The sequence below is a fragment of the Drosophila serrata genome, unplaced genomic scaffold (assembly GCF_035046125.1).
Source record: "Drosophila serrata isolate PLE 108 unplaced genomic scaffold, ASM3504612v1 contig_382, whole genome shotgun sequence".
Classification (NCBI taxonomy): Eukaryota; Metazoa; Arthropoda; class Insecta; order Diptera; family Drosophilidae; genus Drosophila; species Drosophila serrata.
This window is the reverse complement of record NW_028257280.1, coordinates 8,336,950-8,353,800: the sequence shown is the minus strand read 5'-3', so window position 1 is coordinate 8,353,800 and position 16,851 is coordinate 8,336,950. Positions and strand designations below refer to the sequence as shown.

General features: G+C 44.7%; 4 protein-coding genes across 6 annotated transcripts; 2 read left to right on the top strand and 2 right to left on the bottom strand.

The window, feature by feature from the left end:
• Positions 1-3,467: 3,467 nt before the first annotated feature.
• CheB98a (Chemosensory protein A 98a) lies at positions 3,468-4,351 on the top strand. The gene is made up of 3 exons (XM_020954964.2): positions 3,468-3,753; positions 3,824-3,994; positions 4,091-4,351. Exons 1-3 carry the CDS (start codon positions 3,508-3,510, stop codon positions 4,259-4,261), a joined length of 588 nt encoding a protein of 195 aa, XP_020810623.2. The 5' UTR covers positions 3,468-3,507; the 3' UTR covers positions 4,262-4,351.
• A 21-nt stretch (positions 4,352-4,372) lies between these two features.
• On the bottom strand, positions 4,373-7,715 carry wdn (wings down). The gene is made up of 3 exons (XM_020952670.2): positions 6,360-7,715; positions 5,118-6,298; positions 4,373-5,037 (listed from the first exon to the last, which is right to left on the bottom strand). The coding sequence occupies exons 1-3, from the start codon at positions 7,412-7,414 to the stop codon at positions 4,658-4,660; spliced, it is 2,616 nt and encodes an 871-aa protein (XP_020808329.2). The 5' UTR covers positions 7,415-7,715; the 3' UTR covers positions 4,373-4,657.
• A 943-nt stretch (positions 7,716-8,658) lies between these two features.
• Positions 8,659-14,222, top strand: Prp39 (pre-mRNA processing factor 39). Of its 2 annotated transcripts, XR_015273462.1 has the most exons (9): positions 8,659-8,742; positions 8,972-9,063; positions 9,282-10,119; positions 10,184-10,368; positions 10,432-10,557; positions 11,947-12,221; positions 12,279-12,550; positions 12,621-13,619; positions 13,684-14,222. XR_015273462.1 is itself a non-coding variant. In XM_020952606.2 (8 exons), exons 1-8 carry the CDS (start codon positions 8,718-8,720, stop codon positions 14,015-14,017), a joined length of 3,216 nt encoding a protein of 1,071 aa, XP_020808265.2. In that variant the 5' UTR covers positions 8,659-8,717; the 3' UTR covers positions 14,018-14,222. The 2 variants fall into 2 exon arrangements, 1 of the variants encoding a protein (XP_020808265.2); XM_020952606.2 differs by having other exon boundaries at positions 12,279-13,619.
• LOC110184190 (DDB1- and CUL4-associated factor 10 homolog) lies at positions 14,206-16,841 on the bottom strand. Of its 2 annotated transcripts, XM_086840962.1 has the most exons (4): positions 16,075-16,810; positions 15,797-16,008; positions 15,639-15,733; positions 14,206-15,582 (listed from the first exon to the last, which is right to left on the bottom strand). In XM_086840962.1, the coding sequence occupies exons 1-4, from the start codon at positions 16,365-16,367 to the stop codon at positions 14,329-14,331; spliced, it is 1,854 nt and encodes a 617-aa protein (XP_086697088.1). In that variant the 5' UTR covers positions 16,368-16,810; the 3' UTR covers positions 14,206-14,328. The 2 variants fall into 2 exon arrangements, with proteins under 2 accessions (XP_086697088.1, XP_020808280.2); XM_020952621.2 differs by having other exon boundaries at positions 15,639-16,008; positions 16,075-16,841.
• Positions 16,842-16,851: the final 10 nt, after the last annotated feature.

The following is a 16,851-nucleotide window of genomic DNA, read 5'->3' as shown; positions in this document are numbered from 1 at the left end:
AGTTGTAATTATTTTCGTCGGATCCGACCCTTTCCGACATATATACGAATGAGAGAATATAGAAGACTAACTGCAGTTTCAATCAGATTGCTTCAAAACTGAGAGACTAGAAACGGACACACGGACATGGCTAGATGGATTCGGATGTTGATGCTGATCAAGAATATATATACTTTATATGATCGGAGGTGACTCCGTCACTGCGATTCAAACTTCTGCCAAAAATCATATTAAATCACATTATTAAGATTTTCAATTATATTCTTTACTTATACAAACGAAAATATAAAGAAAATTTCAAAACTAACAACAAATTTAATCTCTTAAATTTTAAACTCCATATGCGGATATGTTAGACGAATAAAAATAAAGAAAGAAAACGTATTCTAATTTAAATTAATGAATTTTAGGCTTAGTTAAGATCAATTTCAAATTAGATCCTGATCGGATGGCACACTGCAAGGATATCTAAACTTTGTATGCCCAAAGCTGGTTTTCTTTCTTGTTGGTATTAAAAATATAAACAAAATAAAATTATAATTATACGAATTTTTCCTTAAGTAGTAATAACCAAAGAATGTATGGTGCCTTTGCATATGGACAGTCAAATTTAAACCGTGAAGTCATATAAGTCGATTTGGTCAACAAATAACGTACCTCTCATGTTATTGCCTTTGGCTGCCCCAGTCTGTGTCACTGCCTTTGATTTTGGTTTTGCAAAATGAGGGGCTGTAGACAATATGTCGAATTAATGGGCGGCAATACGCCCCGTTGTCGGGGCCCGCCCAACTGCCTGGCATTATAAACTTAATTAAAATATCGGCAGACAGTAATTCATGGCGGCCTCCGAAAGCAGGCAATGTTTTCTTTTTAGAAAGGCAAGCGGCAAATATTTAAAGTGCCACCTCGCCACTCACACACACTCACACGCAGATCCACGACTGCGTGTGTGTATTTATAAACACACCTGCCATACCCACACTCACACACACAATGGCGCTACAATCACAGGTAACTGCTACATGTGTAAATATTTACAAAACGCGCCAAGCGTCGACAAACCGACGCCAGGCATCTTCACTTTTACCGCCAACGAGCTCGCCTCCGCTCTTCATTGTTGTTGCCGAGCGTAACTCTTTCGCAGCGACCGGGTGCGCTCCATTGACACCAAGGGTTATAGGGCACAACAAAAGGATATATTTACTAAAAGGATACTTTGATAAATCTTTACTTATGTTTATTTATGATTGACCTTCCACTTAACAATAATAATAAAAATAGACATTAATAAAAAAGCGCTGATGGTATATTTTTTAAACACATATTATTTACTTGATCATATTAATAACAGTAATTGAAAATAAGTCCCAATTATTGAAGGTTAATGTTTTTATATTTTTGAGTATATATATTTTTTTATTTAAGTCTCGACGTACTATATTCATTTTGGATCTGCTCCTGTGCTCTCACACACCCACGAAGCCAAACACAGGTTTATTTATGCCTTTCGATATTTATCGCTGTTGCTCTATTTGTTTTTGTTGCTGCCATTGCTGCTTTCCAGTTGTCCCCCATCAAGGATGGTACATGTATGTATGTTCCTGTTTGTTTTATTCCCTTTTATTATTATTATGCTGTCGTTTCTGTTGTCGCGCCGTTGTCAGCGAACGTTGTGTGTGGTCCTTCAATGGGTGGTTGACTCGAAATTCGAGTCACTTTCAGCTCGTCCTAGTTTATCCCTTTTTACCGACTTCAGAAGGGTCTTAGTTGATCAAAACGATTTCTATGTCATAATAATGTCTTGCCATTTGCTTGACTCGGAAATCCAAGCCGTTTACTACTCCAAAAATCTGTCATAACATTAAGCCGGAATCAAAGTGTGAATTTCAATTTGATTACCGAAATATCTAAATCAATTTCGTAATTTATTCTCTTATCAATTTGTTTGTTGGAAATGGGACACATGGGGCCATACATCAAGTTGTCTTCGTAGATGTCTCTGTAATGTCGTCGTAAAGCCAAGCAATAAATTGCACGCCATAGGACAGTCCTTCTATAACTTTATTTTTATACCCTTGCAGGGTATTATAATTTCAGTCAGAAGTTTGCAACGCAGTGAAGGAGGCACCTCCGACTATATAAAGTATATATATTCTTGATCAGGATCAACAGCCGAGTCGATCTAGCCATGTCCGTCTGTCCGTCTGTCCGTTTCTACGCAAACTAGTCTCTCAGTTTTGAAGCTATATACTCTCACTCGTATATATGTCGGAACGGGCCGGATCGGACGACTTTATCATATAGCTGCCATAGGAATGATCGGAAAATTTTTACAAAAAATATTATAACATTTTTAGTTTCCAACAGAATTTGATCAAATTTGAGATATAGCCATTTCAAATTATTCTACAATTTTGTATGAAATTTTATGAAAATTGGACTTATATATCATATAGCTCCCATAGGAACGATCGAGAAATTTTTGACGAATGAGAATGGCGGTGGCTGTTGTCGGAAGACTGACAATCGCGGTGGCGATAACATTTTTAGTTTTCAACAGAATTTGATCAAATTTGAGACAAGCCATTTTATATTACTTTACAGTTTTGTGTAAAATTTTATGAAAATCGAACTACTATATCCTATAGCCCCATAGGAACCATGGAGATGTTAATGCAATTAAAAATAATAACTTTTTCAGTTTTCAACAGAATTTGATCAAATTTGAGATATAGCCATTTTATAGTAGTCTTAAATTGTGTGTCAAATTTTATGAAAATCAGACGATTATATCATATAGGTGCCATACAAACGATCGTTAGATGTAGAGCAAAAATGCAAATCTATGAATATAAAACTGAAAATATAATATGTATAGGTGAATGATATGAAAGCAGGTATTACTTCATTGTTTTAACATTAATATATATAATTTATATTTATGGATTCCTAGTCATCGAAGTTCTATCTGAAAGGGTATATAAAATTCGGCGTACCGAAGTTAGCTTCCTTTCTTGTTAATATTAGTACCTATTATAGCCATTTTATTGCTCTATATCTAGTACCCCGAGTATCGCCTATCAGAGTTGCATAAGCACTTAAATCAATGTCTGATCTTAACTTATTATTACAGATCTCTATTAACAGTTTGCGTTTGCACCACTTAAAGTTTTATTTCGCGTGATAAATATTAATTTTTATTTCATTTTCATTTTTAATTTTCATTTTCGGATGGCGATTTATTTACCGTCTGCCCAGATACAGCACCAGGCACACTTGACATAAATGACACACTTGTTTAAATAAATATGTATGAATGTGACTGAATTAAGATTGGACAATACGATAAATTCCGTTAAATGATAATGGTCGGACACCATAAATATAATATTAAATATTATAATTATAATTATAATTATTATTAATAACTTATAAGTATTTATTGCGTGCTACGGCTATAGGTATATATTGTGAATTTCAACGATCCCATTCAGTTACGCGTCTATAATGGATCTCAAAGTTATCCTATTGGCAATTTTTGTCAGTTTAAGCAACGGAAAAGAAGCCTTGTATGAGCTCACTTTATCGGATGAGGATATATTTAGTGCTTGCTCAGATACTGCACCAGGCACACTTGCCGTGAATGGTTTTCTAGATTTTTCGGAGTTATCCACGAACTTGCAGGAGAACGGTATGGATTTCTCAGGAAATATGACGTTTGTATGGGACATTCAACCACAGGATCGTGTAGAGGTGACGTAAAGTTATCAACAGACGGATAGAGGTCGAGGCAATACATAACTCATTAATGGATATATTTCAGTTCATTATTCGAGTTTTATATTTTGATCGAGGCACTTGGAAACCAACATACTCTGTGATAACACACGATTTCTGCAAGTCTATGTACGATTCAAGGCAATTGTGGTACCCCACCTGGACAGGACACGTTATAAACGTCGAAGATGTCAGGGATAAATGTACATATCCTGGGGTAAGTATGCAAACTCATATGTATATGTATATATAGATATATAATTTGAGAGTTTTATAAACAGATGAATGATATATCTAATCCCTCGCATTGCAGACTAAACTTATCTTTGAGCCTTACCTCATGACTATTGCCATGAACTTTACATTAGTACGAGAGGGACTTTATAAAATCCGATGTACTTTCAAGGCATTTGATTCCGCCGACAATGTGCGACCCACGAACATATGTTTTGATATTTTCGGAGATGCACATAAGAAAAAATAACGTTTCATATTAAATCCATGTGAATTATGTTCCCAATACGGAGATGCTTACTTGTCATTTGAAATAGATCACAAATTAAGCAATGGAATAAACAGGAATAAACATTCATTATTTTACTAAAATATGTAAGAAATTTATTATTGGTGTGAAGCGTACAAATTAAAGGGTTTTTTTTTTAGGTTTTATTATTGTAATCGTTAATATATACACTCAATTACACTTAGGGACTATGAAGAAATAAGCTTAGGTCTACTGCTTAAGCAAATGTAGCGTCATACTTTTAATAACATAAGGACTTCTATAAAACGATTGCCAGCGGTCAGTTACTGCTAACTTAACTAAGACACGAGATCGTTGAGGCGTTCACGTTGGCGGGCAGCAGAGACCGCCGACCGATCATGTCAGATGCGGCGTGGCCGCTGTTGCCGATTTCCCCGCAAAGAAACGACTTCCGCCAGTCTGGTTGGTGAAGAGGAGTGTATCCACTGAGGGCAGCATCTGATTAGAGCGCACTAGCAGAGGCACATTTACCATGGACACCGTGGGTGCGGCGCTCGTGATCACCGATTGCGCCGAATTGCCGGAGCTTAGCTTGCCATTCGCGTTCAATGTGAAGGCAGGCAGGTAGTAGTTCCCGGATCGCGTGGGTACTGCTTGCGTGTTTGTAGCCGTACTGGAGGAAGTGGATACGGCTGCCAGTTCCATGGAAGCCGGCGAAGAGAACGGTGAGGACTCCAGTGAGGGGCAAGCAAGGCGATCGCTGGGCTTACAAGGAACTGTAAGTAAAATTTTATGTATTACATTTATACTTATTCAAAAGTTCAATATAGTGGAAACTATTGGAATATCGACTTACTAAAATCATCATCCGGCAACAGCTCATCAGGTAATTCATTTTTTATCTGGAAATGCAGGGCAGCTGCTGAGTCAGAGATGGCGTTGTCTGACGTCCCCATGTCTGTGCGAACGACAGGGGCATCGTATAGACCGCACTCCTCCATCTCCAGGGCCTGCTCCATGATTAGCTCCTCAGCTGAAGTCAGACTGAGGCCATGCAAATCCAGAAATGGACCCTGGCTTTGCACAGGTTCAGTTTTAATCTGTGGCACTGCAGCGGTATTCTCAAGACTGGTTTGCTGCATCTGGGCCTGTCGTTGCAGTTGCTTGGGCGCCAGCTGTTTACGTTCTCGCTTAGCTTTGGCCTGCTTGGGTGCCGGCGGAGGCAGCGTCACCACCACAGAGGTTAGCTCTGGTTGCTGCTGTGCGGTTGACGGTGCCGGATGCACCTGCTGAAGTGCTGTGCCGGCAGGAAGGGTAATACCCAAAGCAGCTAGTGTAGCCTGCTGCGGCTGCTTTTTCTTCCGTGCCTGTTTTGCAGGTGCCAAGGCAGCTGCCGGTGCAGGATTGGTCTTTACTTTTAGTTCACTGGAAGTGGCAAGATCGTCGGGATTCACTGTGGCTGTCGCCACCGCCGGGGCTGCTGCCGCTGCTTTTTGGGCCTTACTGGCGGTCGACTTCTTCGAACAGTAGGAGGGAATGTTCTCGAGATGCTCGCCTGTTTTGTGGTCCACCTTATGTCGGCGCCTCGTGTGCTTAAGCCAGTTGGGGAAGTTGGTAAAGTCGCGCGGACAGTAGTTGCATTTAAAAGGACGCATGCCCGTGTGGATGTTAGAGTGCTGTTTTAGCTTCGAGTTGCTGATAAAGCTTTTGTCGCACACCGTGCAGGCGAAAGGTCGCTGCTCCAAATGCACCAGGTTGTGAACCTTCAGGCACCGCTCCGTCTTGTACATTTTGCCGCATTTCTCGCAGCGGTAAGAACGAGTCTGGGCATGGTACTTCTGATGACGCTGCAGATGCGACCGCTCCTGGAAGCGCTTTTGACACTCCGGACACTCGTACGGCTTCTCCGAGGAGTGGATTCGGGCGTGATGTGTAAGGTTTATCTTTTGCACGAACTTTTGACCGCAGATATCGCACTGGTACTTCTTGTTGTCACTGTGAATCTTCCTATGCATCCACATGCTCCCCAACTTGAGGCTATTGTAGGAAAAGAAAAGTCAATAAAAACGTTTGTTTCCGGTCACCAAGGGGTACTTACCATTTGCCGCAGTCAGGGCACTTCTTCCAAGTGTCCTTTCGCGCCTCTGTGCGATGCGTCTTTAGGTGCTTCTTTAATCCAGCGAGCACCTCGAATTCCCGCTGGCACTCACTGCACCGGTAGGTTAAACGTAACCGATGTGCTGCCGCTTCATGCTTCGTCACCTCATCGGGGGTTTCCAACAGCAGGCCGTTGCAGTCGAGGCACTTGTGAAGCGGAGCAGGATCTATTTCTAAAGACTTGCCGTTGATCTCGGGTGCTGGCGGGGGCATGCTAGCCGTATCTGCTTCCGGGGACACTGTCCGAGCCAACAGTGGCTGCTGGAAGATCGTGAACGAGGGCGGCAGGAACTCTCCCTCGCACACCTCAACCTTTGTGACCACCTGCGGCGACTTCAAGTCAGGGTGAGGCTGCTTTTCCTCGGCCGGCTCTTCCTTGAAAACCTTTAGACGCAACGCCGTTACCGCCGGCAGTTTGGGCTTACGCTGCATTGGCTGGCCCAGCTGCTGGGGCATTTGCAGCTGCTGTTGGTGAAGATGCAGCTGCTCCGTGGAGAGCTTTACTGGCGTGGAGGCACCGCTCGACGATGTCTTTTTGAAAGGCGAGTTGGTGAAGGCGTTCGGCGGCTCGGGTCGCAAAAATGTCACATTGAACTCTGAGCTGGAGTGATTGTCATTGGAGCTGGTTAGGCTGGCGCTGGGCACGAGGGTACCGCTGGCCGTCAGGTCATCGCGCACGCCATCCGATGAGAGATTGAGCTCCGTATTGTTTTGAGCGCTCTCGTCGAGAACGCGCCAGAAGTCCGTGGAGGAAAGGCTGTTCCCATTGACCAGGCTGGCGGAGCTAATGGTCACGCAGGCGGACAGATCGATGTCCAGCGACTCGTCCTTGATGCTCGAAATCGAGTCGAAGTTGTTGATCCGCAGCAGCGAGCTGAGGATCTCGTCGTGGGCCGCCTTGGTGGGGGTGCCCGCATCACCGCCATAGATTTTAGGCGGCAACTTCTTGCTTGGCGCCTCTTCCTTCATTCTCTTGCCCTTGCCTTTGCACTCCATTCGCCTCACGTACACGTACAGGTTATGCGGTCGGCGTTTTTGCCCGCCGTATTTCGTTTTATTTCGCGGCGCCGCTGGCGCTTTTCTTTCACTGGTGCCCTTTCCCCGGTCACTGGGTCCTTAATTCAATCATTGCGGTCGCTTTTGCTTGAAAACACGATCGGCAACAGCTCGAAAAACATTTAATTATTGTGAAATGCGCCTTGGCTTTGTTGTTTTTGTCACGCTTACAATTCTCGAGTCGCCATTTTGAGAGTAGTGTTGGAAGACGCGTGCCAGTGGCAGTCCCGCTAAAAGTGCTGACCGCTTGGGGTTTAGGTAGCTAGCTCTGACTTGGTACTATGCGTTCTTAATTTATTTCTGTTTTAATATGTTTCTGCCTTGTAATATGTAAAATTATTAATTTTAATAATTAATTTAATTATATTTTAATAATTTGACAATGTTTTGTTACAGTGGAGCATCTACATTAAGTCCCGAAAATTTCTGCAGCTACTTTTTCATCTCCGTCAGATATAGAGAAAATATTTGAAAATGCTTAAATTATTGAATTATAAATAAATAATTTAAATAATAAAATATGTACTCACCAGCAAAAGACTGTTTGTTTGCCAGTTTACAGTTGTCGTTACCGCAGCAGGAATTTAAATAATGAAATTTTGGAGCGCAGTAAAAAGTGATATAATATATTATTTAATTTGATTTTAATTTTGTTAATTTTTTACCCTTAGTTTTTTATAAGTATTATTTTTATTAAGTTAATAATTGTTTTCCGCCGAATTACCGGAGCTCAGCTTGCTGTTCGCGTCCAATTTAAAGGCTGACAGGTAGTAGTTCCCAGATTGCGTGCAATTATAAGAAACTATGAAAATAGAAATATTGTATTCTCAGATATGAATTTGTGGTTCTGATTTAATTTAAACACTTTTAGCACTTGGTTTTTTATATAAGCATTTGTAACTTAGAACTTGTTTTCCTTTATCAGCAGTATATTTTATTGCGTGGTAGTCAGATTCCCTAAAATTGTAAAAATTTATTTTACTATATTTAATTGATTGAAGCGGTTCTGGTGCCAAATTTGATTTCTCTTTCTAGAATATGTATATTAAACGTAAGAAACAGTTGCTGCTATTTTGAGGACTTGGTGCGGATACTCGCTGCGGCTCGAGAACATAGCTATTAAATAGCAGGATTTATGTAACTTTTTCAACCCTTAATAATTTTTTTTGGTATATTTCAGTATATCTTGTTACTGAACCTTCAGGTATATTTTATCAAGAAAACTGCGGTAACACTGATAAATATGGCGTCAGAGTCTGAAGTTCCAGGTAAAGTCAATTTTTTGTCAAATAATTAACTCCAATCGGGCGACAGCTTATTCATCAATCGGTTAGGGCTGTAGTTAACAATCCCAGTGATCGGAAGAGCGCTTAAAAACGATTCGTGAATTAACTAGGCGCACGAGGCTTCCAATCAAAAGACAGAATTGTAGCGCGCGTTGTCGTACAGTTTATGTAAACCGCATGGATTAACCAACCGGGTCGACTCGTTTCCCAGGTCGCCGCACACGTTCTGGCCGGACGGCCGCACCGCCGGCAGCATCGCTACCGACTAGAAGCACCAGGCGCACATCAAAGAAGAACGCCCAGGTCAGTAACATGTTCACCCTCACAGATCGCTTGAGTAGATACCTAGCAAGTGATGTAAAAGATTGCAATATCCAGTGCGGATGTGGCGTTGTTCCATTCGCACATGATTCCCATCTTGTGGGCACGTGATTCCCTGCAAGGGCCAGCTGATGTCACTAAAGCAACCGACCGTGTGATTAAGCGTGGGCAACAGTCATTAATTGCGTTTGTCGTTCCAGCTAAGTGATCCCGAAGAGGAGCCAGAGGAGCAACCGGTAATGGTTCAGGAAGAGGAGGAAGAGCAGGGTACAATACCAGCGGCAGCCGCCGAGGAGGCCCCTGCCATGGAACCGCATTTTGATGAGATAATCCAGATGGACGATGACGTCGAGATGCCCGCCGAAACTGGCGGAGTAGACGAAAAGAGTTCCTCCTTTCCGTTCGGAACGGTGGCAGAGCAACATTCTGAGACCAGCGATGACATCAAAGAGAGTCGGAAGGAAGCCGGCGTAGACACGCTGCTGGCCTCCTTGGCTGGCGACAATGCCAATAGCCTGCCGTCCGTGGGTGGCAATGACGAAAGTGAAACCGCCAAGAAGGCTGACTTTGAGTACAACGTGGAGGCACTGCAGCCACAAGCCGAGAAACTGAATTCGTCGGAGGACTCTAGCTCGCACCATGCCATAGCCGAGAGTATAGGCGATGAGGCTGATACCAGTGATGCCACCATAGTCCATACCGAAATAATCTCAGAGGATGAACTACCTCCACCTAGCAAGCCTGAGATTAACGATGCCGAGGAAGTCTCCGACGAGGAGCTTCCGGCACCGCAACGTGCCGAGCTGCCAGCAGACGCCGAAGTGATCTCTGAAGATGAGTTGCCCACCCACAACAATAATAATGCCAGTGAGGCCAAAGCTCCTGTAAAACGCAAGGCGGAGAAAGGAACTGAAGATAAGGATGTTAGCATTTGTGAGACGAGCGCAAAGGAGAAGTCCGTGGAGCAATATAATCCGGGAAGTCCCACTTCTGAGAGCATTGATGGCCAGCCCTCTGAGAAGAGGACCAAGGTGGATGGTAAGTAGTAAAAAGTATCCCATCCCAGCTGAACACTATATTTTAACATTAATATGTCAAACAGATGCCGAGTCCAAAGAGAGGAAGAAGGAAACTGAGCGTGATAAGGAGAAAGATAAGGAGAAGGATAAAGACAAAGAAAAGGAGCGTAAAAAGTTGCCCGAGCTAGATAGATACTGGCGGGCGGTGAAAGAGGACTCTTCCGATTTTACCGGCTGGACTTATCTACTCCAATATGTGGACAGTGAGGTAAGTGCCCAAGCTATAGGCTTTTGAAATATTTCATATAAACGTCATTACTATCTGCTCTAGTCCGACGCGGAGGCAGCCCGAGAGGCCTACGACACATTCCTGTCCCATTATCCCTACTGCTATGGATACTGGCGCAAGTATGCCGACTACGAAAAGCGCAAGGGCATCAAGGCCAACTGCTACAAGGTGAGTACCCCCCACACATTTTGTCGTGCAATTAAATATCTTTCGCAATTTTTTGTATTACGCTTACAATTACGATTACAATTGATATTCATGTATTTGTTTTTTAATGCAATTTATTATGACCTAATAAAAAATACATTCAATAAATGCAACATCTACAAAAAAAGAATACACCAATTTAAAAGCTCACATCAAAGGTGTAGCAATATGAGTCAATGACTTATGTAGCCCCATTTCGGTCCGTGTTGTCTTATAGGGTTCCTTTCCCCTAAGCATTTTCTTTTTTTTTTTTTGTAATACAAATGAAACTATAACTGGGTTTTGGAGCTGACAAATTTAGTGGCGGCAAATCACAATAAAAGGACAATTTTAATAGATTCGCACTTGGCAATATTTTCCACTTACTTTTCCTCTTTACTATTGCAGAAAAATTATTTTAAATGAATTATTATTAATACTGCTTTAGTTTGACATATCTAATTTAGTTACCATCCTCTTAATGTGGTTTGAATGCTTATAAATAGAGAATATACATTGATTGTCGTCTTGGTTTTCAACCCTTTGTATGTCTCACGAAATTCACATTAATTCCTTTGGAAGCTACAGAAATAAATTATTTGCTATTTTTCCCTTCAACAGCTTTTTAGTTTGTATCCATCAATTGGTTATTTATTTATTTTTTTCCCGTATTTTGATTTAACATATGTTCTTTCACTTGTAAAGTTCCACATAAGGCACGTTTTAATGTGATTTTGCCCCGGAAAGATAATTTTTTTTCCTCACGGGATGGGATATTCTTAGTGGTAGACTACACCCCTATATATACTGTCGCACAACTCATGTTGTAGCCGAATTCCGCTCAGCTCAGTGCAATTTCCTTGAACCCATGACCAACGACCTAAGCCCGAATGCGACTGATTCGTCCAGCCGCCGTACGATCCGTCTACTTTCTGATCTTCGTACGTTTGTATCACCAGTTACCTCTTCAGTTACGTTACCTCCACTCCACCCTTCTTCAACACGATATAAATAGTGAGCTTGCATCTCTCTTACAGTCGTAAGTACAAATGGCGTTTAAATGAAATTTTTAAGTCTCTTTGTGAATTTTCTTGTAAATCGAACACTGAAAGTGTGTGCCTAGAATAAGAAAACAACAACAAACATGTGTGTTACGTATTTCGTGTCTATGTAAAGTCACTAAGTTAGCCCTAAGGTTCCAACACCATTCACATCAATAAATAAAACGATAGTAATAAGTCTATCTGAGCCCGTGACCATTAAAAGATAAAATCAACTATATCGTTCTTATATTTCTTCTCTGCGATCGATCGGCAATAAATCGAACAAACCAAAACTTGTATCGAACATACGAATATGACCAAATCCTAGGTGTTTGAGCGCGGCCTAGAAGCGATCCCTCTCTCGGTAGATCTGTGGATCCATTACCTCACGCATGTCAAATCCAATCACGACGACGATGAACAGTTCATTCGCCTCCAGTATGAGCGGGCGGTGAAGGCATGTGGCCTGGAGTTCCGATCGGACAAGCTTTGGGACTCCTACATCCGCTGGGAAAACGACTCCAAGCGCTATCATCGCGTGGTGCAGATCTACGATAGGCTGCTGGCCATACCCACCCAGGGCTACAATGGCCACTTTGACAAGTAAGTAACAATAATATATTATTATTATTATCATTTAAAAAATGAAAATTCTTGTAGTTTTCAGGATGTGATAAATCAGCATGCCATAACCAGCACAATTGGCCATGAGGAGCTCATTCGCCTGCGTAAAGATTTTTACGAACGTCAGCAGAGCAAAGCCGCCAAATCCTCGTCCAAGAGCCGTCGCGACAGCAGTAGCAGCTCCAAAGACAAAGACTCAAAGAGCGACCGAGAGCGAGAACGGGAGAAAGATAAGGATAAGGAGAAGGACAAGGACAAGGACAAGGACAAGGAAAAAGAGAAACGAGTATCAAGTGGCGGGGGTGCTGGTAAGTCGCCAAAAGATTCTATTGAAACTCATGTCGATGAATCAGAAAGTACTACCGATCTGACCGAAAGCGAGCCATCGCCTGCAGTCTTGAAGACGGCGCCCCAGATCGATTTCAGTGATTTTGGCAATCTAAGTGACGAGGAGGTGGCCAGCATAAGGGATAGGGCTATCTCGGCGCGCCGCAAGATCCACAAGGTGACAGTAAGCGCTGTGACTGCCCGCTGGTCTTTCGAGGAGGGCATTAAGCGGCCATATTTCCATGTGAAGCCGCTCGAGCGGGCTCAGCTCAAGAACTGGAAGGATTACTTGGACTTCGAGATCGAGAAGGGTGATCGTGAGCGTGTCCTCGTTCTGTTTGAAAGATGCCTTATTGCCTGCGCCCTGTACGACGAGTTCTGGCTTAAGATGCTGCGTTATCTGGAGTCGCTGGAGAACCAGACCGAAGTTATTGATCTCATTCGAGATGTATACAGTCGCGCCTGCCGCATACATCATCCGGACAAGCCTAGCCTGCACCTGAAGTGGTCTGCCTTCGAGGAGTGCCAGCTAAATTTTGATGGTGCCGCTGAGATCCTGCAACGCGTCGAGCAGCGGTGCCCCAATCTCCTGCAGCTTTCTTATCGTCGTATTAATGTCGAGCGACGAAGGGGAGCGCTGGACAAGTGTCGCGAGTTATACAAGCACTACATAGAAAGTACAAAGAACAAGGGCATTGCCGGAACTCTGGCAATCAAGTATGCACGTTTCCTCAACAAGATCTGCCACGATCTCGATGGAGGCTTGGCCGTTTTGCAGCAAGCACTGGAACGTGATCCAGCCAACACGCGAGTGGCCCTGCAAATGATTGATCTCTGCTTGCAGCGTCCAAATGTGGATGAGCAGGAGGTAGTTCAGATAATGGACAAGTTTATGGCTCGCGCCGATATCGAAGCAGATCAGAAGGTGCTTTTTGCACAACGGAAAGTTGAATTCCTTGAAGACTTTGGCAGCACGGCCAAGGGCTTGCAGGACGCTCAACGGGGTCTTCAGCAGGCGCTAAGCAAAGCCAGCGAGGCCTCAAAGAAAGGGTAAGTTCAGACGATTGAAAATCATCCTTCGCGCCATCTGATTATATTTGAATTTTCCTTGCAGTGACAGCAGTCCCAATCGCAAAAGCTCATCGGCCAGCAAAGATGGTACCACTCCTGGATCCGGATCGTCCACCTTCGCGGCAGCCTATAACAATGGTGGCACAGCTGCCACGGCTGCCGCAGGCTACAACTATGGCGCGGCCAGTGCATCCGCTTACTACGGCCAGCAGAATAGTGGAGGCGGCGTGTACCCTCAGCCGCCACAGCAGCAGGCTTCTTACGACTCGTACTACAGCCAGTGGGGCTACGGCCAAGGAGCAGCATCCGGTCCCAGTAGCAGCAGTAGCGGGGGCTACAACTACGGCCAGTGGAGCGGCTATGGAAACTACTATTGAGACGCGACCACCCACCCAGACTCCTTGTACCTCTAAGACCCTCCCCCCAGCTTGTTTGGTTTTGCCCTGCTGCTGTTCTGTTAACTAATAGTCGTCTATTTGTAATTTTATATTGATTCCACATTATTCATACACATACATGCGGATTATGTAGCCGATTCTCAACAGGATAATAAAGAAATATCAGCTTAATCGGTTCACCATATACGCGTTGCATGTATTTCGCCAAGAAATGCTTGGTATGAGTCAAAGTATGCCTAAATAGAAAATAAAATTTACAATTTGTCACCACTAGAGCTCGATGGAAGAGCCTAGAGATTGGGCCGATACCAGGTCACCTCACCGCCATTGCAACCGGTGACAAGCAATGGTTCCCTCGGGCTGAACTTGGCGCACAGCACTACGTCCTGATGCTCGGTGATCTTGGCCAGCTCAACAAGCTTTTGCGGACGCCGCTTTACCTCCTCAAACATCTGGGATCTGGGATAGTCGCAGCAGTCCGCACTGTATCCCAGCAGGCGCACACCGTTTCCGTACGGGGAGCAGACGATTCGACCATCCGCCGAGAAGCCCGGCTCTTTGATGAAACCCGGCTTTGTGTTGGTTTCGGCGGCATAGTAGAGCAACTTCTTGGCATTCACCAGTATGGCATGGGCGTTCTCCTTGGCCGTCGCTGCTGCCGCATGTCTGATTACCGGACGCAGACGCAGACGATGCCCAATCTCCAGTCGCACCCTGGTGTCGCTGTTGCTACTACTACTACTACTACTACTACTACTACTGCTGCTACTGCTACTGCTACTACTGCTACTTGAGCTGCTGCTGCTTAGGTTACTGCTTGTGGAGCTCTCTGCAACTGCCGGAGTACTCGGCTGGCGTGGGTTGCTGCTGTTAACCATCAGACGACTGGCCACCGAGGGCCGAAGCGGGAGCACGCCACTACTGATTGCGTACACAAAGTTGTAGCCGCTGACATGATTGTTGGAGTTTCGTGCCCGATTCTGGCGGATAGCGCGCTCCTGAACGGTCACTTCTGCCGCCCATATGTCGGGTATAAAGGTATCTGGTCGTGGCGAGGCTGCGGCTGGTGCTGCTCCTCCGGGCAGTCTTCCCGAACCAGCGTTGTCCAAGTGGAAAACCTGAACAGTTCCCATCCGCATCCCCCTTCGTGGCTGTCTGGGTGGCAGTCCATCGGTATCTGGGTCTGGCGCGGGAGTGGAATCCCTTGAAGTGCTGTTGCGATTACTTGCCGCAGAGTGCGTGCACTTCTTCTTTGGCTGCGGCTCCTCTTCGTCGCCATCGTCTTCGCTAGGCATCGGCTCCTCATTGATGTCGTGGATACAGGTCCACTCGCTCTGCTCGTCGCAGCTTACGTTGCGCGTCAGCATGCAGCGACAGTGTGGGTGGATCTGCAGAGCCATGATCATCTCGGCGTCATTCTGCTCGGGAAAGTCGGTGACCAGCTCTACGCGGTTCTTTTTCTGACGTTTGGAGAACACATGGTCGTATTTGGCGGCCTGTGGGATGTACTGCTCGCCCAGCTGCATAAGGCGGTAGATACCAGGCTGCAAGTTCAATCAAATATATGCGACTCTTGATTCGGGAAGACGACTATACTCACCCTGAAGCCGCACAGATCCTTGTGCAGGGTGGTCAGGTCGAGGTGATGAATAATCATTATGTAGCCGCCGCTAGTGCAGAGGACCAGCTTATCGCCTGTGGGCGATATGCGACACCGCATTAGTCCGCTGGCGTGGAAGACGCGCTGCGAGATCAGACCCTGCTCCGTGTGCGAGTTAATGTCCCACGTGAAGATGCTGCCGTCGAAGCCGGAGCTGACGAGAAGCTTGTCCTTGGAGGAGTACTCGATGTTCTTCACCCAGTTGGAGTGGCCGTGCAGGACGCGCAACTTCTGCTTCATGTTGCGCAAGTCCCACAGGGCCACCGTGAAGTCATCGGAGCCTGTGGCAAAGAGTCGGTCGTCAAAGAACCTGAAACGCCAAATGCAGATTGCAGTTTGCACATGACAGACGTGGGAGCACCCTTGAGGTACTCACTTGATGCAGTTCACGCTGTCAGTGTGTGCGTCCGGAACCTTGAAGATCTCCTTCTGTGTGATGGCGTCGAAGACAAGGACGCACTTGCGCTCCGTGGCGGCTACCAGCACGTTGCCATCGGCGTTGAACTCCAGGTTGAAGATGGCCCCGGTTCGTCCGGCCTCCGTTGGCTTGCAGTTGGCGTGGTAGCTATTGAACATGTTCATCGAGCTGTATATCCGCCGCATAACGAAGTTCTCGTCCCCCGCATGGCTGGAGAAGCCACTCTCGCGCCGGCTCAGGTAGCGCTCCATGGTGGACCTATTGAGTTTCCGAGCTGGTGCCTCCTATATCTGCCTGATTTGGGTGGAGGCAAGTATTCCGTGATTTCTCTATTCGCAACGTTGAATTTTTCCCTGAGGCCTTTCTTGTTTTTATTCTCGTACTGGAACGAGGGCTGCAAAAAAGTGCTGCGTGAAACCGATTTCTTTTTACAACTGAAGGTTGTTGAACGAGTTTTATTGTGGGTTGAGGGATCAGGGAAACTAATTGCTTTTAAAAGACGTTCTCTTTATTCTCCCCCCTTAGTTCAGCCCTTTATTAATATTAATTTCCTTTTTTAATCGCTAAATTAAATATTTTTTCGTCCCAGGCCAAGCACACTGGACAGGTGTCAATATTTTTGCCTGGACGAAGAAATTTAATAACTAAGACTTTAAAGTTTTCTTAATTAATTCTTATATTCGGGTCATGATTGGGAAAACTGTTTAAATGCAGCCCTATTATTTAAAAAAATCG